This window comes from Vanessa atalanta, chromosome 30, assembly GCF_905147765.1.
Source record: "Vanessa atalanta chromosome 30, ilVanAtal1.2, whole genome shotgun sequence".
NCBI classification, from domain to species: Eukaryota; Metazoa; Arthropoda; class Insecta; order Lepidoptera; family Nymphalidae; genus Vanessa; species Vanessa atalanta.
This window is the reverse complement of record NC_061900.1, coordinates 5,349,406-5,372,625: the sequence shown is the minus strand read 5'-3', so window position 1 is coordinate 5,372,625 and position 23,220 is coordinate 5,349,406. Positions and strand designations below refer to the sequence as shown.

At 36.3% G+C, this 23,220-nt stretch overlaps 1 protein-coding gene across 1 annotated transcript; it reads left to right on the top strand.

Moving 5' to 3' along the window:
- Positions 1-8,524: 8,524 nt before the first annotated feature.
- On the top strand, positions 8,525-15,887 carry LOC125075434 (retroviral integration site protein Fli-1 homolog). The gene is made up of 8 exons (XM_047687175.1): positions 8,525-8,568; positions 9,422-9,550; positions 11,252-11,302; positions 11,928-12,025; positions 12,629-12,709; positions 14,085-14,212; positions 14,812-14,920; positions 15,688-15,887. Exons 1-8 carry the CDS (start codon positions 8,525-8,527, stop codon positions 15,885-15,887), a joined length of 840 nt encoding a protein of 279 aa, XP_047543131.1.
- The last annotated feature ends 7,333 nt before the right edge of the window (positions 15,888-23,220 follow it).

Sequence of the window (23,220 nt, the reverse complement as noted above, 5' to 3'; positions counted from 1 at the left end):
AAACAATAGCGTGTCGTGTTATACTTATTTCGTCCCAAATCACATGCGCTGAGTATGTTTGGTGTAAGATTCGATAATCTTTAAAACTTATATAGACCTTAAAATTTGACTCCTTTACGTATGACGCTCCAAGTCGCAAGTCGTCGAAACGGTAAGATAATTAAACATCTAAAACGCCGGTAAGCGATTTACTTCCAAAAGTTTTTCTTTGTCTATGAAGTTTGTAGGCGGACGAGCTAACCCGAAATCATCGGTTAAGATGCACGCGCTCTAACCACTGGGCCATCTATCGCTCAATACTTCTAAATTAACTGATTTGTTTACCCCTCCCCCCCACTCTACTGACCGAAATAAAAGTACACGACGGAAATAATAATTCATTCATCGATAAATAAGTCGTCGCTGTAGGCTATATCGCATAATTCGATTTTCACCTTACGCGCACCGCGTTTGATGAGATTTTTAAAATACACAATGCCCACAATTTCCCGTCACATCAAAACGCGCGTCACGTCAGCTTCGCGGAATATATACAAATTCCCGAACGCCTGTTGCGGTTGATTGAATTTTATAACGAAACTAGCTGCGCGCCCTTCCTTGAGCATAACTTAAGTTTGCTTTTTTAATGAATTCTGCAACATGTTAAACTTGTTAACACAATAAGCCATTCAAATGACCAGCGAATCTCACGGTAAGTGAAACACTGCGCCGTTTCAATCTGGAATGTGTTCTTCCTGCGCCCTTTAGTTTTGATGCCAGTTCATTGACGGGAGTTGATATTCTCGTCCGATAACTCTCACTATATCTAGTGAGGCCTTGTTTGAGGGTGTTGATCTTTAAGTCCTCGTGTACGTATTTGTTACTCCGTTGTTGTTTGTCCAGAATGGTTCTCGATGTCTTGCTTTGAAATCTTTCAAGTACCTCTATGTTGCTATTGGCAGCAGTACCCCCTGGCTGGATTCCGTAAGTCCAGATTGGTTTCCGGCATCATAATATTTTATTGGTAATTCCTTAATTACACAACGTAATACATTAACAACTATTGAAAACAATTTAATTTCTTGAATTGATGAGCTACGATGCCACGGTCAGACACACATACATACAAGTGAAACTTATAACACCCCTTAATTTGCACTGGGGGTTAAAATATACATTGTCCACTACAAATACAGGCTATTAATGATGTTCATATTACACTAGTCGTCCGTGGCGTCTAAAAAAGCCTGCCTCCTATGTCTATGTATGTAGCCTTGGAGTTGAAACTTCAGACCTGGCTTCATCAATTTCGGTGAAAGAGCAACATACAGACAGACGGGCATAGTTACTTTCGCATTTTTATTATTGTTATTGCTTAAAATGTCATTGTTCTAGTGGATAGGAGCTAGTAGTCCAGCTGGGTCGGGCCGATAAACCAAATCAAATCGATATACACTTCATTGAAGCAGGCTTCTACAGCACCTTGAATCGTCTTGTTGCAGAACTGTGAAGCCGATTTGTATGTAGACTCTACCGAGAAGAACTGGCGAGAGAGATTATCACTTATTGGGTTTTTGGGTTAACATTATCCCTGTTGCAACTCCCGTGCCTCGGACGGAACAACGTTCTTGGTAGAATATCTGCTGCTCCAGCTTTCTCCAACGAGCCAAGTCGATTTTAGTCAAAAATTAACTCATATTAAACTAACCAAAGTCAATTTTCGTTGAAACCTTGATTAAAAGGTTAATACCTCGCCCAGAGGATCGGAATGGAGATTCAGCGGGGAAATGCTGCTAGCATTCTTCAGCATTCTACGCGGCCATGATTTTTACAGTAATTATTGAAGTGATAACTTCTTATGGGAGTTAACCTGTTCGTTACGTAACGCGTTACGGCGCCAATCTGTCTATACATCCTAATGAAAATATTCAAGAATTTTAACTAACATTACATTAGCAGCCTGTAAATTTTCCACTGCTGGTCTAAAGCCTCCTCTCCCTTTGGAGGAGAAGGTTTGGAGCATATTCCACCACGCTGCTCCAATGCGGTTTGATGGAATACACATATGGCAGAATTTCGATGAAATGAGACACATGCAGGTTTCCTCACGATGTTTTCCTTCACCTCCGCGCACGAGATGAATTATAAACACAAATTAAGCACATGGAAATTCAGTGGTACCTGCCTGAGCTTGAACCTGAAATCATCGGTTAAGATGCACGCGTTCTAACCACTGGGCCATCTCGGCTCTCCAATGCTTATTATTGTTCTTAAATTACATATGTTCGTTTTTATTCAACGCTTTCCACAAGCAAATACTGAAAGCTTTGATGTACCGGTAGATTAGCTGTTAAATTATTTTGTCACCTTTGTTGCGGTAGTCGTGTTATGCACACGACTCTCTTTCTTTTATTCTAACTAAGAATAAAATTTATTTTATAAATAAATAATTTTCCTTTCCTTACATTATCGTATTAATATACATAAAATTTAAGTAATAACCAAAGCTTTTCTCGAGGTAAACGATTCATTAAATAGTTCAACTTAGATTAGATAAAGTTACCACGTCCGGGTCCACACGTATTTTTAAATCTTATTTGAATATAATTAAGACCTTAGTGTAAATAATACGTATGCCAAAAAAAACAGTACAATGATAATTTTAAATGTTTTCTTGATAGAAGTTGGTCAACAAAATTCGATTCGTGTATTGTCGCCATGGTTTGAATCGAATTGATTTAAATTAAATGGCAACATTGTAAACAAGTGAGGCTTATGAATGTGATATTAAGATTCCGAGCGCGTGGCGCGTCGACGTATCCAGCCGGCAGGTGATGTCGAATATTTTGCTTCGATTAGATTTGCGTGACGTGCTTAACAGACCAATGAGCTGATTTTTTTAAACATTTTTTTTTCGTTATATTTACTTTCAGTTTACGTTACGTAACTGAAATCAAATAAATATGATTTACTAATTGATTAATTAACGTCTATACTGATATAAATGCGTAAGTAACTCTGTCTGTCTGTTGTAGCAAGCTTGAAATGTAAAGAAGGATCCGGCTTCGCACGGGTACAATGCTGATACTAAATATACTACAGAATGTCTTACAACGTTCACAGTTTTTCAAACATTAGATAATATGTCCCTGCGTTTTAAATCTGTAATATCTTCAAAATAAAAAATGTTTGTCGTAGGCTTTCCCAAAGAGTTTGACATATACCATCGCAAATGTCGTTGAAGACCTTTTTAAGGTGTACAATACTGTAGTACATTATTTTGATCTATCTCGTAGAGTTCAGCCAGCGTTTGCAATGTAAGCGTCAAAAATGTGTTTATTTACGACATCACTTCAGAAATCTCTAAAATTATCAGTGTTTCTCTACTATATTGTGCATGTATTATACATATAAACCTTCCTCTTGAATCACTCTATCTATAAAAAGAAACCGCGTCAAAATCCGTTGTGTAATTTCAAAGATCTAAGCATACACAGGGACAGACATTACACGCTAATGAATTATTATGAATACTTTTTAAGTTTATAATCTTGCTTAAAGTAACTACATAAGTACTGCTATTGGTACTACTTTTTTCGGTAAATGGAGATCTTGACACAATATCAAATATCAATGTCTAAACATTGAAAACGGAATTTATGGTTTTAAAATTGAATAAGGTAATAAATCTCATTAAGTAACCGAGTTCGCGCGCTGAGCGCGTAACGTCGATCATTTCCGACGCCATATTGAATTTCTATCCACAGATAAATAAAGAAAATCCATTTTACAAACGTGAAAAAGTCGGGAAGTATAGCTTAAGGAATATTATTGGTTATTTTCCTTTTATTTGTGAAAGTTTTTTAAAGACGTTTTTAAATGTAATTATCTCAACCAATTGTATGAGTTCTTTTGTTGTGAACCGGTTATTTGAAAAGAGCAACTATGAGAGTTTCTTGCCGTTTCTTCTCGCTGGAAACTGCTTTCTGAAACGGTGGTAGAGTTGATATAGTGACGATTCAAAAATCCTTTGTTGTAAAGTTTACTTGGATAAATACATTTGTTTTGATATGATTTGAATCATGTAATAAGGGTTAAGACCGGATGCCCTCAATCACTGTTGAATATTTTTACATGAAATTTGCACCATTGTATTCATCACATTTCAGAGAAGTTTTTTGGCTAAACATTATCTCTGCACAGTATGAAACGAAGTCACATCCGCTTACGCTTAGATCTTTTAAGCCACGCGTCGGATTTTCGTCAATAAACACACTCTGTTTATTGATGAAAATCCGAAAATTCAAGATATTTGTGTACGTACATATTATAGTAGGGAAAAGCTGAGAATTTAAACTTTCCGAGCCGGAAGCAAAAAATAATTTATTTGGACACGTGTACAGCAGGGGCGAGCAGCTAGTACAATACAATTCAACGCATAACGGAGCCACATCAATGAAGCCTTCTCTAACCGGAAACAAAAAAGAATCAGCACATCAATAAGTGGCCTTCTTGTAGTACAGTAATTTGATATAAATTTACTGTTCGCGTTCATGAAGTAGTTAGTACGAAATCTCATAAAATTTCGTTACCCTCGAGTGACAAATTAATTCCGGATATGACGTTGAAAACCAATCGTTTTCGTATTTTTAACCTCCTTCAAAAAGGGAGGTACTCAATGCGTCTGTATATTTATTTTCTTATGTTCTTTAAAACGAACAGTGAACTGACAGAAAACGTCACGCAAGGAAGAAGCGTTGTACAATTTAATTTCTTGTCACTTACATTACATTTTTACATAAATTAGCAGCCTGTAAATTTCCCACTGCTGGGCTAAGGCCTCCCTCTACCTTTGAGGGGAAGGTTGGGAGCACATTCCACCGCGCTGCTCCAATGTTGTGGGCTATCCCTAAGAGATAGACATATACCATCGCGGACTTTTTTGAAGACCTTTTAAGGTGTAAAATACTGTAGTACATTATTTTGATCTATCTCGTAGGGTTCAGCCAGCGTTTGCAATGTAAGCGCAAATAATGTGTTTATTTACGACACTTCAGAAATCTCTAAAATTATGAGTGTTTCTCTACTATATTGTGCATGTATTATACATACAAACCTTCCTCTTGAATCATTCTATCTATTTAAAAAAACCGCATCAAAATCCGTTGTGTTTTTAAAGATCTAAGCATACACTTATTACACCGTATTACTACGGTGAGCTTGTAGATTATGACGTTAGACACAGCGGGGTCCCGCCATGATCGATGGGATGTAATCACTGCATTAGATAATGTTGTCGAAAACAGAAAGTCGAACACGAATTTCAGCTTCGTCATATTCAGCGTTCGTACTTATTTTTGTTATAGATTATTAACATGATGAATACAAGCACTTCGACGGCTCTGTGTAAACCTACCTGCACAGGTAGGTTTCAGTTTTCACTTATATCGCTAAACAGTACTACTTGGTAGTCCTGTGTTGAGTTGAAGCGTGAGACATGATATATCTTAATTCCCAAGGTGCACTGATGCATTGGATATAGGGGCCATTCATTTATTACGTAAGATGATTTAGGGGGGACGAAGGTATCGACCATTGATAAGTTTTCTCGATAGTTCTTAAAGATCAAAAAAAATATTTGAAAAAGGTTCGATTATCGAGGTTTGCTCGGGTGCGTATAGGTATAAAACGATATTTCCATTACCATGGCAACGGGCGGGCCGACAAATAGAGATTATTCGCACCTTTGAAATTACGAACAAAAATAAAAAATAAAAATGATTCTTTGAAACATAAACTTTAAAATAAATCAAACAAGTATTAATATTTTCCTTTAGATTCTGCCAGTTCTTATTTTTTCTTATAATAGGGGGGGGGGGGGAGTTTCAAAAACAAGCAAAAATAGTCTTACGTAATAAATGAATGGCCCCTTATAAAGGATGGTTGATATTTCTTACAGCGCCATTGTCGATGGGCAGTAGCGACCACTTATCAGACCAATTCGCTCGTCCGCCTACTGATGTCATAAAAGGGAAGAAAATAACAACAACAGCTTCGTCAACCAAAAGATGTTTTTTCGCAAATCCACAATGAATATCATAGATTATATTTTTATATTTTAAAATTATTGATTACAAAGACATACTTAACCGTACTTTGTGTTCAGCTATAAAAACGCACGCCATTTTTTTCCAATCGAATCTTTGCTGACCACTTCCCATCATTGATCGGTCTACTTATATCATAGAAAAAACCAATAAGCTCCCAAGATATTGTAAATGTTAAATCAACGTCTACCTTTATGAGATTTCTTGAATTGAATATCTTAAGGTTAAACTAAATCCCAACAGTTCCCGTTAAGCTCTCTCTGTGTTGCCGTTGTTTTGAACAACTTATTTGATTTTTTTATACCCTCTATGTCAAGTGCGTTTGATGTGTTACTAAATATGACCTTTTTTTTCGCTGGAAACACGCGTTACGCGTTTCCCCCACGTGGAAGTGGGTGGTATGTGGGACTCGCCGGTGCCCAAGATGTTAGCGGCACACCGGAATACCCACTAAAAAACCAGCGGTACCCTCTCCGTCTCATCGGTGGGCGCCACGGGATCGCTTACGCATGCTACCATGACGCCCTGTACTAAATGTGACCTGCGTAATTATTCTTAAGTTAATTTTATTCCTGTGAGAATTTCAATGATAACGATCTTTATATATCTACAACTTTCGCAGCCTTTTCAGTGAATTCAGGGCCGCATTGATTTATATAAAATGCACAATGTATTTAAGGTACTTAATTGGATAAGGATTAATGCTGTTTTGCTTAAAATCGCTTCGTAAATAAGCCATTTTTTCTCGGCCGGCTTCGCACGTGAGTAGCCTGTTCCTGTGTCGGAATGACAACAAAACTATTCGAATTTAATATTCATAGTTAAGACAGGACGTCTGTCAGGTCAGCTGGTATAAATATATATTTGACGACCTCCGTGGTCGAGTAGTGTGTACACCGGTTTTCATGGGTACGCCACTCCGAGGATTCGGGTTCGATTCCCGGCCGAGTCGATGTAGAAAAAGTTCGTTAGTTTTCTATGTTGTCTTGGGTCTGGTTGTTGGTGGTACCGTCGTTACTTCTGATTTTCCATAATACAAGTGCTTTAGCTGCTTACATTGGGGTCAGAGTAATGTATGATGTTGTCCAACATTTATTTATTTATTTAACTATCTTTGCAGTGTATTATTTGACGTCATTTCCGTTTCCCCGTAACATTATAGAAGTATAATTTCAAAAACGAAGACCTCTCCAAAGAAACAACTAACCCCTATGAAATTTAATTGAATGAGTTCTGTAACAGCCACACCGACGCACATCTCCCGTGGCGTCGCGGCGTCCCAGCATCCTGAGGGAGGAAATTGTAGAGAAATTGAATGTCGGCTTATAGATTTGTACGTTCGTAAGTTCGTTTGAAGACGAATAACTAGTGTCTCTTTACTGACGTCATATACGTTCGTACGAGTGGAACATACGGTTTTTATGACGTAGGTGGGTGAACGAGCACGTGGCCACGTGATGGTCACCACCGCCCAAAGATAATGACACTTTAAGAAATATTAACCATTGCATACATGGGAACATTGGGAACTAAGATGTTATGCACAGAAATAAAGCATTTGACAGCAAATTGACGCGACATCATCGGTCTAGACCTCGATTAAACTATGATATTCACCGTGGATTTGCGAATTTTGAACGTCGACGAAACTGTTATCGGAATTTTGGAAGTAAAATTAAAGTGGAAATAGGTAGTTAATTTAAATGAAAAGATTTATTAATCATAAACTCTCAGTAGTGCACAATATGGCCGAGTTATTAGCGAATCTCATGAATCACGTAAATAAAATTTTTGTTTATCTTTTTTCCCACTTCCATTCAAACTCAAACTCCTTTATTCAATATAGAAGTATTACACTTTCGTATTGATGGTCAAATTAAACACTACCACCACTATTATATTGTCTCGCCAAACAAAAGTGAAAATCACTTTTTAAAAGTATAGACGTTATAATACTTAACTGTATAAATAATAATTAAAAAAAAAAACAACCGAAACTGCATCTTTGACACTTGAAATTTTCACAGATGTATTTCTGTTGTCCGCTATAACAACAAATACTAAAAACTAGAATAAATTAAACATTTAAAGCGACTACCATACAACAGACATGATTTTTTTGCCGTTTTTATAAATAATTGTACGGAACCCTTCGTGCGCGAATCCTACTCGCACTCGCCAGTTTTTATTTTAATGTACACTACAAGGTACTGCATACAGCCTTGACGATTAACCAGTTGGTCTAATGGCAAGACATAGCGCCGCAGACCTCGAGGAGCTGGGTTCAAACCAGAGATCAAGTCGATATGTTGGGTTTGTCTGTCAAAAAAACCGGACTCTGGATGTTCTTGGAGCTGGAGCTTGATTTTTAATTTTTAAAAACTTTTCTACAGTTCAGGAACATGACCGCCGCTTGAGGCGACGGTGGCGGTGATGAGATGACTCAACCACCATTCCTGCCTTGGGGGCTTCCCTACCACAGGTAACTTGGAATGTTATGTTTTAATAGCTACCGTCACGACTTCGTACGAAGAAAAAAAGGATTTTATTTCGAGATATACTTTGATTATTTATGTCTGGATACCGTCAATGAGATCACGTCGTAAAAAATATTGGTCAACTGTTTGCCACTAAGTACAGTGTACAGTGAATTTCCCACTGCTGGACTAAGACCTGCTCTCCCTTTTTGAGGAGAAGGTTAGGATCATATTCCACCTCGCTGCTCCAATGCGAGTTAGTGGATACACATGTGACAGAATTTCGTTAATATTAGACACGTGCAGGTTTACTTACAATGTTTTCCTTCGCCGAGCACGAAATGAATTATAAATACAAATTAAGCACATGAGAATTCATTAAAATGCACGCGTTCTAACCACTGGGCCATCGCGGCTCATTTGTCTAATACTATTGACGAATTCATTTTAATGTTTGAGCTTTGTTAGAGTTATGTTGATAACTCTTTACTAACGGCTAATTAAAGCGTCACTTTTGACGTATTGACAAAAAGACGCGTCGTATCGCTATAGCGGAACATTTAAGTTGCTTTGTATTCGCTTGTTGCTTCACTATAATGCTAGACGCGCTCCATCGGACTTTTTACAAGCTTTTATTGTTTACAGTGTGATGGAACATTAAAAAACATTTTGTATAGTTACACATTCGTTATCTTTCCTTTTGCAATCAGGTTCAAATTATTTTTAAACATTTAGTTCTTTTAATTTACGAAAACATCATAAAAGTTTATTTTTAAAAAGCTATATTTTTTTCATTTAATTTAATTTTATAATATGTTGTCCACATTATAATAATTACACAAAATATCTATGTTTCAGGGAACCCCCCGCCGCGCGCCGGGAGGGCTACGATCACGGACATCTGCAAACGCACGGCGCGACTCACGCGGCCGTGTACACACACCGCCATACGCTCGAACACACACACATAGACACGCATCAGACGCAGTTAGTATAACTTAGTTCAAAATCAAAATCAAAATATACTTTATCCAAGAAGGCTTTTACGAGCTCTTTTGAATCGTCATTTAACAAACTATTTTAAGTAAAGCTACCACCGGTTCGGAATGTAGATTCTACCGAGAGGAACCGGCAAGAAACTCAGTAGTTACTCTTTTTCAACATCTAAAAATACAGTCATGTTAGTTAAATACACTTATATATGTATGTTATGTCTCCTGCCTAGAAGTCAACAAGCGTTAACTCCACGCTTTTTTATCATCTATATAATCTTGTATCGAATAATATCTTTACCGATGTATTTTTTACAAATGCCTTGAATCAAAGAAACGGCAAAGTTAAAGTTATAATAAAATGAGACGTTTTTTTGTTTATGATACAAGTAGGCGGATGAGCGTAAGGGCCTAATTGTAAGTACCGCCCATAGACAATGGCGTTAACCATTCCTTACATCAGCAATGCGCCAGCATCTTTGTTTAATAAACTCCTTTCTTAAACAAGGTGGCACATTGGTCTTCCACCTTCCACTTAAACATTATTTCAGCATTATGAGTTACATTTATCTTCGTGATCAGTTAGAACGAATTTTAAAATATAAAAGCCCGCCAAAATTACGTGTCTCTATTCACAGATAATATAATCTAAATTTGGGTCATGAATAGTTCAAATTTCTAACAGCGCCATTGTCTATGGGCGGTGTTTACCGATTACCATCAGGTGTTCCATTTGCCGTCCACCTACCATTAACATAAAAAAGATTCTAAATAAACAAATATTTCGTATTTATAATATATTAATACAAGTATAGATATAGATACTCGTTATAGCTCGCAGCTTCGCTCGCGTTTTAGGGATTGGGCTGACGCCCAAAGCTTGACAGCTTTAGATATAAATGTAGCATATATATTCTTGGAGTTAGATCTTGCTTCATTGAAACAAATTTCACCAAATTCGATTCGGTGGTTTAGCCGTGAAAGACCAACAGTCAGAGTCAGGGTTACTTTTGCATTTATGATATTAGTATAGATAAATACTGTAATATTTTTATCCAGTATGTGTGATTCTATGTTCAAGTAATTCATAAATGATTCCGTTTTTATGTAACGCGTGTGTTTATACGTTCAACGTGTTTATGTATTGGTTTTTCCGAGACACGTTTAGCGAGCCTATATAGAGGTGTATCATTCAAAACAACTTTTACGTAATACTACTGAGACATTACATTAAAATATTTAATTTATCTAGGACCGGACTAGTGAGCTGATATGACCCAGTGGTTAGAACGCGTGCAGCTTAACCGATAATTTTGGGCCCAGGCAAGCTTGAATGAATGCACTAAGCATACATCATGACCTGCATGTGTCTAATTTCAACGAAATTCTGAGGGAAAGGAGGCCTAAGCGCAACTGTGATAAATTTACAGGCTGTTAATGCAAAAAAAATTTAGGCCGGATTTAGGTGACTACAGCCCCGGAGCCTTTAAAAGAGAGTGGCTCTAGCTTTATTAAAATGTGTAAACATCTTTGATTTTATTTATATATCTAGGTAGACTATCAAACTCACGTAACCGCCACGCACACCAAGACAGTAAACCGGTTTATTTTTAAAATTTAATTGGAAAATATTCGACATTCGACAGCAATAGTGCATGAAAACGATAATTAGAAATGAATAATAAAACTGTTACAGGTGTAAAGGCGAAGGTGAGGACACAACAGAATACAGAGACTACATGCAAAGGTAAGACAGGATACTACAGGACCGAACCTTGAGCTCGAAACAAATACCAAAAATCGTACCCATTCGTCGAATGGAATTCAATGAGCTTCAAAATGTTGATTTTCCTAATAAAAACCCAAACATATATTTCGGCAAAATAAACACGTTTTCTTGCCATTATATCAAATTAAATTTTAAAGCTTTTTTTAATCCCGCAAAAACGCTATCAGCAATTTCGGTGACGTCACATTGATAAAAACAACAATCGTGTATGTACGACCGGCACTCATTCAACGTTAACAGCTTGAAATATTTGGTGTTTTTTGGGCAAATAATTAATTAAATTCGCTATCGTTGGTGTGTAGTGTACACATACTTTCAGAAGAGTTGTTTATCAGAGTGGCAGATTATATTGAAATGACATATTTTGCCTATCTGACGTCACACCGTGGCGGCTCGTGTTTTAGATCACGTGATATACAGACTAAAAGTTACGAGACTTAATTTTAATATAACAAAACAGTAATTTATGACTCAAAATCAGAATATTTAAGTATATTTCAACATATTTTTTAATTTTTATCAAATGTCTAATTTTATTTTCACTACCGAAAGTACCCTATTATTAATTTAATCACACCTACAGATGCAGTAGTTATGGCAAGTGTTCCGAGGAACCCGAAACATCTGAGACTAGGGAAGAGCCCGTCACCAGCAGCGCCGAGCCCTGGGGAGACAGACTGGGTACTGTAGTACTAAATAATTATTCTTTATTCGAGTGAGCTCGTAGCATTATTTTTAAATTAAAAAAGCTGCGTGTACTTATGTACGCGTTTAAGAAGTTCTTCTTCTGCGTTACAAATAGTTTTACAACTGTAAAACAGTCACTCACAAATGTAATAAAATAAACATTGTAAATTAAGAAAAGTTGTGATTATTTATGGTATAAGACGAGCAAATGGCCACCTCGACGCTAAATGGACCCATAGACAATGGCGCTGTAAGAAATATTGACCATTCTTTACATCGCCAATGCGCCAACAACCTTGGAATCTAAGATGCTATACCCCTGGTGCCTGTAGGTACACTTCAAAACGGAACACAACAGTACTGGTTACTGATGTTTGCCAGTAGAATATCTGATGTGTGGGTGGTACCTACCCAGATAGTCGTGCACAAAGCCCTACCACTAAGTAAAGGGAAGTTGTTTTACTATGGTAATATCGGTAAAATCGTCAGTCCTTTTAGCGGAACACGTTCAAAGGGCGAGAAAAATTAAGCCCAGAAGTGATTCATTTGAGGGCTGTTAATTTTTTACTTGAAATCAAATGTGTCTTGTCTTTTCAGTGAGCAGTTCCCATTGCAGCGTGGGTACGTCCCGGACCGACGCTGCGTCGCCCCACCAACATGTAACCACGACGCATGCAGGTACATAACTTACGACTGCATTGATTCACTAACAATATTCAATCCTCTGCTCAAAGGTTTGTTGGAAGAGATTATTGAGAGCTTGTTTAGCGATAAGGCCACTGTTACACCTTATCCAAATGTAAAATTTAGTTTAAGTATGCAATAAAAAAATCAATTAATCTATTTAATATTTTAAAAAAGGGTATAAAAAAACGACCAAATTGCCTGCTCTGAATTTAGAAAAAAAATGTAAAATTATTGGGTTCATGGAAGATATGATCGCCTCGTAGCTATTTCATTCTAGTATCGAAGTTCTTTCACCAGTTTTTTTCAAGTCTCGCTATATATTTTCGTACAAACAAATTGTAGTTTTTTAATTTGGCTATCTAATAAACTAGTTGAATATATGAAATTAAAAAGAATATAAGCTAAAAGTTATTCATACAAGCTTATATAGATGATAAAAAAGCGTGGAGTTGATGCTCGTTGACTTCCAGGCAGGAGACATAACATACATATATAAGTGTATTTAACTAACATGACTGTATTTTTAGATATTGAAAAAGAGTAACTACTGAGTTTCTCGCCGGTTCTTCCCGGTAGAATCTACATTTAGAACCGGTGGTAGCTTTACTATAAATAGTTTGTTAAATGACGTTTTAAATGTGCTTGTTGAATAAAGTATATTTTGATTTTGATTTTTGATTCAAAGGTAAGGACGAGTACTGTCTAAAATATTTCGTGTAATTTATGTCAGTTAGATTTATTTTCATAAAATGATATAGATGGTATTACTAATCTTTTAAATAGCGCTGAAGTTTTGTCGAAATGATTTACATATTAATATCGTACTCATGTCAATAAAGTGAATTGTTCAAGCGCATGGAAGTTTAATTAATTCCGTGAGTAGTGTGATAAGTACAACAGAGCAGTATTGACATGTACAAATGATAAACAAACGCTAGATTTTCATATTCTATGATTGAAAATCTGATAATGTGTATCCGCTTTGGAGAAGCCTGGTGGAATAAGCTCCGTACTCAGCCCCCAATAGGAGAGGAGTGGATCATTCACCGACTGCTACTTATATTTTTTACTCGCTAATCTTTCCGTCTTCACGAAAAACTAGAGTCAATTAAAGTCTATATACAACTTTTAGTTTTAGGAACGGACAATCTAAAAATATCTTGCTTTTATTTCGGAAAGGAAAGTTGAAATTCTTTTGTTTTCTCCTCTATAATATACACGTGTTATACACGTAAACCTTCTTCTTGAATCGCTCTGTTTATTGATGAAAACCGCATCAAAATGTGCTCCGTAGTTTAAAAGATCCAAGCGTAACAGCGGGAAGCGACTTTGTTTCATACTATGAGATTTTATTGGTGTATATCAGGGTCATCTGGTGGACGAAGAGGCGCTCTACAATTATGGCAGTTCCTCGTATCGCTACTGGCTGAAGGAGCGCGATGTGTCGCCTGGACCGGCAGAGGCCTGGAGTTCAAGCTGCATGAACCAGAAGAGGTTTGATAAAATACACAATACACAAATGTAGGAGATAGTACATTTACAAATATCAAAGTATCTCTTAATCTTTAGATATATTTTATTTTTATTTTGAGTTGGTGGGAACAGACAAATGGGCCACCTGATGCTAAGTGGTCATTACTAGCCATACGCATTGGCACTGTAAGTAATATTAATCATATCTCACACCGTCGATGTGCCCCCAATTCCAGAGAATTTACATTCTGAAACGATGTTTGCATTATCATATTAGATAAACCCGTATAGATCGTTAAAATATAATTTTTAAATTTAATTTCTTAGTCGACAACTATTCGTATAAACGAGATATTTTGAAATTCAATCCATAAAATTCAAAAATATGACAGCACAACGGACGGCCATATTTGACGTTTACGGGCGCGTTCAGAAAGCTGCGTAAAGAATGATTATTGTTAGTTGTCACTACTTAAATAGCAAATATAGATGTTTGATGTCAGAACGTTTAAAAAAGTGTTTAGTTTTATTATTTCACCCGAGCGAAGCCGGGTTTTCATCTAGTGTTTAACATTACGATTCACAACTGAACTGAACTAATTTTGTATCCTATTCAAAAGGTTGCAAGACGATGGGGCGCGCAGAAGAACAGACCAGCAATGAACTACGATAAACTGTCTCGCTCGCTCCGATATTATTACGAGAAGGGCATCATGCAGAAAGTCGCAGGTATCTTAACCGATTTCAGATATTTACAGCCAATTCAGAAGATGTAAGCACTTTACTCTGTGCAAACACATATTATAATACATACATATAAACCTTCCACGTGAATCGCTCTGTTTATTGACGAACACCGACTTTAAATCCGTTGCGTAATTTAAAAGATCCAAGCGTACAGACTGGAAGCGACTTTGTTTTGAATCCAGGACACATTGGCGCACTCGATTCTGTTCAAGCACAGGTGCACTCCTTGTTTCCTCACTCTCATGTCAATCGAATGGAAATTTAGACGCAACATCAACGGCTGTACGTGCTTTCTTATGCAAGAAACCTTTAGCAGCTCAAGCGAGGCTTCAATTCAGACCCCAAAAGTCAAAGTATATCTTTGACAGCTGCCCTTCCCCCCACACGCGGTCTAAAACTATATATTATAAAGCTATGTACTATAGCCTATTCCAACCACAACAGTACAACAGACAAATAAATCACATACGACATCGAATTGACGCGACGTCATTAGTCGAGAGCTATCTATGATATTCACTGTGGATTTGCGAGAAAGTGACGTTTAGGATGTCGAGGAATCTGCCATCGGAACTTCGGAAGTAAAATTTAAGTAGTTAATGGGAATATTGTTGTATTATAAACAAAGATATATTAAGCAAGAAATAAGTGTCTTTGACTTTATCACGAGTGCACCACAGTCTACAGATAAAGCTAATATAATATCCAATTCAAATATTAAATTAAATAAATTACGTTTTTCTTTTCAGGTGAACGCTACGTGTATAAATTCGTCTGCGACCCAGAAGCTCTATTCAGTATGGCTCGTCCCCCCACTTACGATGTCATCTCCCAGCTCTACTACCCACCTTACATCCCGGGTAGCGCACCGCCCGCCCCCAGCACCAGCATACCCAGCACCAGTGACTACCAGCGGCGGTTCTACCCCGATAGTCATTACGAATCGTAAAAGTATTAAAACTTAGATTACTGGAAAACATATCTTTGTAGAATACTTTTAATAAATAATAGTATAATTTTAATAATAACATACAATTATAAATATTCTCCGGTCTCCGTGTTTCAAACTTTCTGAATTCAAGTTACCATAACAAAAGACTTAGATGCGAAAATTAAAAAAAAATCTGTCAATAAACTCATATAATTTTTTATCTGTATTGTTTTACACGCGTCAGATGTAATTATTAATAGAATAATAAATAATCTTAAAAACCTTACACATTAAGGCAATTAAAACGGTGATTATTATCCTATCTTGAGGGATTTTGAAAACATTTACTGAGTGGTAAGGCTTTGTGTGCGCCCGTCTGGGTACGGGTAGGTACCACTCACTCATCAGATATTTTGCCGCCAAGCAGCAATACTTAGTATTTTTGTGTTCCGGTTTGAAGGGTGAGTGAGCCAGTGTAACTACAGGCACGAGGGACATAACATCCCAAGGCCAACAACTGCAGGCACTCAACTGCGCCAATGTCTATGAGCGGTGGTGACCACTTAACATCAGGCGGCCCAAGAGCCGGCCCTCCTATTACATAAAAAAACAACATTCTGAAAATTTTGACGCCATCGAGATTTGATGGACTCCATCGATTTTAATACCATAAAAAACTAAACGGTGGAATACTTTTGATAATTAAAGTATTTATTTAGTGTTTCTCTAGTCTATTAAAATTATTATTTTTATATTACTTAATTTTATCTTATTAAAATAAATATTAAATTTTAAAATAAATACTAATTATTATTACTAATTGTAAGTTAGTCTAAGATTATTTTCTAAGTACATCTAAAAATAAGTTAAAATTAAATTATAGAATAATGCAATATCAAATAAATATTTTGTTTCGTAAATACCGTTCACGATTCAATAATTTACTTCAGGTTTCAAAACAAACATGGCGACGCAACTAACGTCATTGTCCCGCCAAATTTTGTCGCTTTTTTTAAATGATATATGCTCGCTTACCAACATCGGCATGTCACAGTGAGTTTCATAGTCAATATTATACTTAAATTATGAAATTGTATACAAAATTTCTGTAATTTTTTTACAAAATTTCTAAAAATTTTTTTTATTTATAAAGGTGGCATTGCATTTAGCATCAATCGGTTTCAACCTTTGATTATTTATTGTCTATAATCAAAAGAAAAGTTGTACAAACGTTTAAATAGCTGTAAATCTCCGAACTCATATTATAGCAACCAAAAAAACTCCAAATCTGTGTAAAACTTTGGACCAACCATAATTTGGGGAAATTTCCTCATTAATGAATACAATGATACAAATCAGGATTTATTTTATCAACACACATAATCTTGGAACCTTTGATTATTTGTTTGTCTAGATAGACTGCCAAAGAAAGTAACGCGTCGAACAGAATAGTGGCCACTAAATACTCACACTAATGAAGTAGTATGACGTTTGACGTGTCAAGGATAGCTGTCACGCACACCAATATAATAAAGTTGGCTCATTTAATTCGTAGTTCAGTTATATATTCATTATAGTAAGTTTCAGTTTATATGTATTATCTATGGTCTAGATATATCAATAATATAAACTTGGAACATATAATTACAATCTGTAGGACGTACAGCACTCATCAAAATAATTATATTTAATCAGTGGTCCGAAGTTACCCCACCCTATTTAACGTTAATTAAATATAATGTAACTCTGTGATTCCTGTTGAAAATGCTGTTGTTTGATTTACTTTCACCAGAAGTCATAAAAAGAAAAAATTAAGTATTGACATTTGACGTTTATTTTATTTTTTTATTATTAATAATTATTAATTTAATAATATTGTGTTTATTTTAGTTATTATGCTCAACTAGCGTAGATATGTACAAGAAATAAGAAAGAAAAACATATGTGAAACTTTTGTCAGTGAATTTTAAAGTGCAGGGATGGCTGCAGTGCGATTCTGTAAGAATTAATTTCGTATACTCGTGAAATGTTGACAATGATACGCCATTTTGAATCTTGTATCCTCATTTTGACGTTTGTGTTGTACGGAGATTCGACTTTATTCTTACAGAATGACTTTACTGTATTGTGTGAAAAACATTTTCCCATAAAAACCACTACAAATATACGAAAGCACTTTAATTTATTTTTCCCACAAGTTATAATTTATAAAGAGTATTTTAACAATAATACTTTATACCAATTTTTTATGTAGTTAATAGGTAAAATACAGAAAAATGCCCCGTGAGAATGGGGCACTGAGTCAGGTCCCCATGTGCCCGTATGGCAACACGGTGGTATGGTACCATTTAATTTGTGTACAAAACACATTAGAAGCGAACGTTGTAGTTTAAATTGTGCAATAATAAATTAAGTTCGAAATTAAGAAAACAATTTTGTGAATAATAAAATAATTTATGAATTAATTATGTTTTTCTTTATAAATTACTGTGACTTAAAGCTATGGAGGGTAAGAGTATAAGGGAGAACCATCTTCTGTTGGGGAAATTCTGCTCCGTGGTCGAGTAGTGTGTACTGGTTTTCTTGGGTACGCCACTCCGAGGTCTCGGGTTCGATTCCCGGTAGAGTCGTTGTAGAAAAAGTTCATTAGTTTTCTATGTTGTCTCGGGTCTGGGTGTTTGTGGTACCGTCGTTACTTCTGATTTTCCATAACACGAGTGCTTTAGCTACTTACATTGGGATCAGAGTAATGTATGTGATGTTGTCGAATATTTATTATTTATAATGTTGTCACACTATCTCTAGTGGTAATGTGATTAAACTTCATTGAAGCAAAGATTTAATGGGAGGATATTTGAAATTGACCAATTTCGATTTAACCTTAAACAATCAAATATTATTTGTATTGGTTTAATATAGATGACTGCGCGCGCCAGATTCCAATCAATTTGTATCGAATTGAGAAGTTCAGAAGTAATATCATGGCAAAGCTCTCATATTTACAATTAAATGATAATTCTAATGAGCTTTATAACAATTTTTTTAAATTAATTAAAACAGAATTTAATGCCATATTTACTTCCAAGACAGTCTATTCTAGGAATTTTCTTAAATTTAATGATTGGGCGACTGTCGGAATTCACAAGAGTAGGCAGAGGTTGTATGAACTTTATAGTGAAAGATCATACAACCGGTCTTTTTCATTTATCAGTTATGTTAGTGCCTACTCTAAACTATTCAAACGTGTATGTCATACAGCTAAATCATTGCATATAAAAAAAAAAATTATTGAGGCACCTGATAAAATTAAAATGACATGGAAAATTATTAATTGTGAAACTGGAAGAGTCAAAAATAACATCTCCGACTTTAGCTTATCTATTGACAACAATTTATTTTCCTCAGATCGGGATGTTGCAACTGTTTTTGAAAATTTTTTTGCTGACATTCCATTTTCGACAACTAACTCATTAAATTCCTCTCCTACCGTTGCTGAATCATTATTAAAAAACCATGTGGAAGAATGTAATATTAGCTTTAAATTTAATACAGTAAGTGTAAGTGATGTAATAAGTTCCTTCAGATCACTAGATATTAAGAAAACGGCCGATCTGTGGGGGATCTCTGTCAAGGTAGTCAATTCAATAATTGATGTAATCGCACCCTACCTTGTCACTATATTTAATAAATGTGTCCTTAGTGGCGTGTTTCCTGACCTCATGAAACATAGTAGAGTATTACCAATATTTAAATCAGGTAGTACATCAGACCCCAACAACTATAGGCCCATCTCTGTACTACCAACTCTTAGCAAGATCTTTGAAAAGTTATTACTAAATCAAATGCTAGTACATTTTAACAATAACAAGTTGCTACACAAGAAACAATTTGGATTTACAAGGGGTCGCTCGACAACTGACGCTGGTGTTGAGCTCGTTAAAAATATTTACAGGGCCTGGGAGGAGTCACAGGATGCCTTAGGGATATTTTGTGATTTATCTAAGGCCTTTGATTGTGTGCAACACGAAACTTTGGTCAGGAAGCTACGTCATTATGGAATTAGGGACACTGCACTCAGTCTTCTGATTTCGTATCTGAGCAATCGCATTCAGAGGGTTGATGTAAATGGAAAGAGATCTCCCGGGTCTCCAGTTACTGTGGGGGTCCCTCAAGGATCAATTCTTGGACCATTTCTCTTCCTTGTTTATATAAATGACCTGCCACATCTCCTAGGTGATAAACTCGAGATAGTATTGTTTGCTGATGATACTTCTTTAATTTTTAAAATAAAAAGACGTCTTTCAATATATGACGATGTGAACAATACTCTCTCTGAAATAGTAAATTGGTTTAGTGTTAATAATTTAATGTTAAATAGTAAAAAGACTAAATGTATTAAATTCACTACTCCCAATGTAAGATGTGTCAAAACGAGTGTACGTTTAAACGGGGAAGCATTAGATGTTTTAGAATCAACAGAGTTCCTTGGTATGACAATAGACTCTAAGCTCCAATGGGGCCCCCATATAAATAAATTGGCGAATAGACTTAGCTCTGCAGCCTATGCGGTAAAAAAAATTAGACTTTTGACTGATGTGGATACGGCACGCCTTGTGTACTTCAGTTATTTCCATAGTATAATGTCGTATGGCATCCTACTCTGGGGTAATGCAGCTGACATTAATACTATTTTTGTACTGCAGAAGAGGGCTATTCGTGCAATTTATAACCTGGTCCCAAAAGATTCGTTAAGAGGTAAATTTAAAGAAATTAAAATAATGACTGTCGCTTCTCAATTTGTTTTTGATAATGTTATGTATGTACGCAAAAACATAAATGATTTTCCCAGAAATTGTGACGTACATTCTATTAACACTAGGAACAAGAATAAACTTGTTACTCCAAGTACCCGATTACACAGGGTTAGTAACTCTTTTCTGGGGCAATGTATACGTTTTTACAACAGGATCCCAGAAAACGTTCAAAATTATTCAATTATAAAATTCAAAAGAGTCGTTAAAGAGCGTTTGTGTGCTAAAGGATATTACAACACTAATGACTTTTTAGTTGACTGCACACCTTGGGAATGAAATGATCGCCTCCAGGCTGTTTCAAACAACTAATATATACTTATCATTGTACATGGAAAATGGTTAAAAAAAAATGAAAAAAAATATATCCCGCTGAGTTTCTTTCGCCGGTTCTTCTCAGGTCCGAGGTGCTAAATTCCGAACCGGTGGTAGATTTTTGACAATCAATAAGCAAGTGCAAACACTTCTATATTGAATAAAGATTTTTGACTTTGACTTTGACTTTGAGATGCGGCGCTATCTAATTGATTTATGCCGAATTAAATTGTAAGGTTTCGATTATTGGATGAGGGTGAATCGAGCTTGCTCTGGTGGAACCAGCGTTGCAAAACTATCGATAGTCAAACTATCTAACTATCAGTTGACCTCGAAAGCTACTCAGGATATCGATAGTACTCGATAGTTCGATACCTTTGGACTCTCGATAGTTTAGGTTGAAAGTAATGGTTTTTGCAATACTATCGATAGTATTGCTCATGGGGAGCTATCGATACTATCGATAAACTATTGACACTATCGCTAACACCTTAACTATCGACAGTTTATGTGATAGGTGGCAAGCGAGCAGGAGGCTCATCTGATGGAAAGTGACTACCATCGCCCATGAACATCTGCAACACCGGAGGGCTTGCAGGTGCGTTTCCGGCCTTTCAAGAATAAAAGAAAGAAAGAAAGTACGCTCTATTCTTGAAGGTTCCCAAGCCGTATCGGTTCGGAAAAACCGCCGGCGAAAGCTGGTTCCACAGAGTGGTTGGGCGAGGCAAGAAATATCTTAAAAATCGCGTTGTTGTGGATTTTCGGACATCTAGGTGGTGCGGGTAATATTTGGAATTTTGACGAGATGTCCGAAGGTGAAATTCAGCAGCACAGAACATTCCCCGTGAAAAATACTTGCAACTCTAGGTGAAACGTTTGACGGCGTCTAGATGGTGGATATTGCTAAGGCGCCAAATAGCAGCCGGTAATGGCGGTGTGTGTCACGCGAACGGATCGCCGACGTCTATAATTGGAATCCGAGTTAATCATTCGATTTAACAATTGAAAATTATTGTACGAACGCGTGTAAAACATTACAACATTATAATCTAACGATACCAACTTTTCTTTCCGGAATTAATTACAACATTCCCGCGCCCTCGTAATGACAAGTAAATCCTATACAAATATGGTAACGGCGGTCCTGCCAAAAGAGTGCCTTCATATATATATATATATTATAAAATAATATAAAAATTACGAAGACGATTTTTATCGACCTCATTAATTATGTTAATAACGACTATAACTTAATCAAGATTTTATCAAGAACAACGTGTATGCAATTGCAAAATTCCCAGTGCTTAATTTGTTTTTATAATTCTTCTCGTGCACGCAACAAATTTCAATTAAATTCTGCAACACGTGTATCCAACCAGCGGTGAAATGACGTCCAAACCTTCTCAAGGGGCGAGGCCGCTTTGGCCCAGCAGTGGGGTATAGTAGTAGTTATAGCAGGCATATTGATCGGGTACAATGACGTATAAAGTCCGTCGTGACGTAGGTTGCATGTGTGGTTATGGAGCATTCTTAACGTCTCCAACGTGACTTTCACTCAACACACGCTTAGCGTTCAGTAACTGCAGAATTTAAAAGTGTATAAAGTTATCTGCTTGACATTTCATATAAAGTCAAATGATCAAATGGGCAACCTGATGGTAAGTTAGAAATATTAAGCACTCAAAGCCCTTGGCGGTATGGTTTTATGCAATAACTCTGAGTAAGTCATTCATCAGATATTCTACTGGCAATCAGCTATACTTTCTTGAGTTTTTTTGAAGGGTGAGTGAGCCAGCGTTACTATAGGCACAAGGGTCATAGCATCTCAGTTCCCAGGTTTGGTGGTATGGTGGTGCGGTGGAAGTATTATATTAATATCGAAGAAGTTAAATTTTAGATTAACAAAAAAGCGTTTATTGTACTTTCTAGACACGCGGTAGCGTGTCAGCCAAGTTCTAGTAACAGAACTGGCTAGTAGCACCGTGTGTAATATTACACGAACCATTTGGAGCCACTTTTGACCTCCTCATAACTCAAAAACTATTTGACATAGATGTGTCAAATTTGGCTCACATATTAAGACTTGCGAGATACATATGTGTTCCAAATTTTATAAACGCATCTCAAATGGTTATTTAGATATTAACGTCTAAAAATCGTCATTTTTATCACTGACTGACCTATAGATCAAAACTATATCCTACTTCCAGGTGACCTAGAAAGTT

Coding starts and splice junctions, on each gene's coding strand:
- LOC125075434 (XM_047687175.1), top strand. CDS start 8,525: ATGACTCAACCACCATTCCTGCCTTGGGGGCTTCCCTACCACAG. Junction 12,710..14,084: donor TGTAACCACGACGCATGCAG/GTACATAACTTA, acceptor GGTGTATATCAG/GGTCATCTGGTGGACGAAGA. Junction 14,921..15,687: donor CATCATGCAGAAAGTCGCAG/GTATCTTAACCG, acceptor TTTTCTTTTCAG/GTGAACGCTACGTGTATAAA.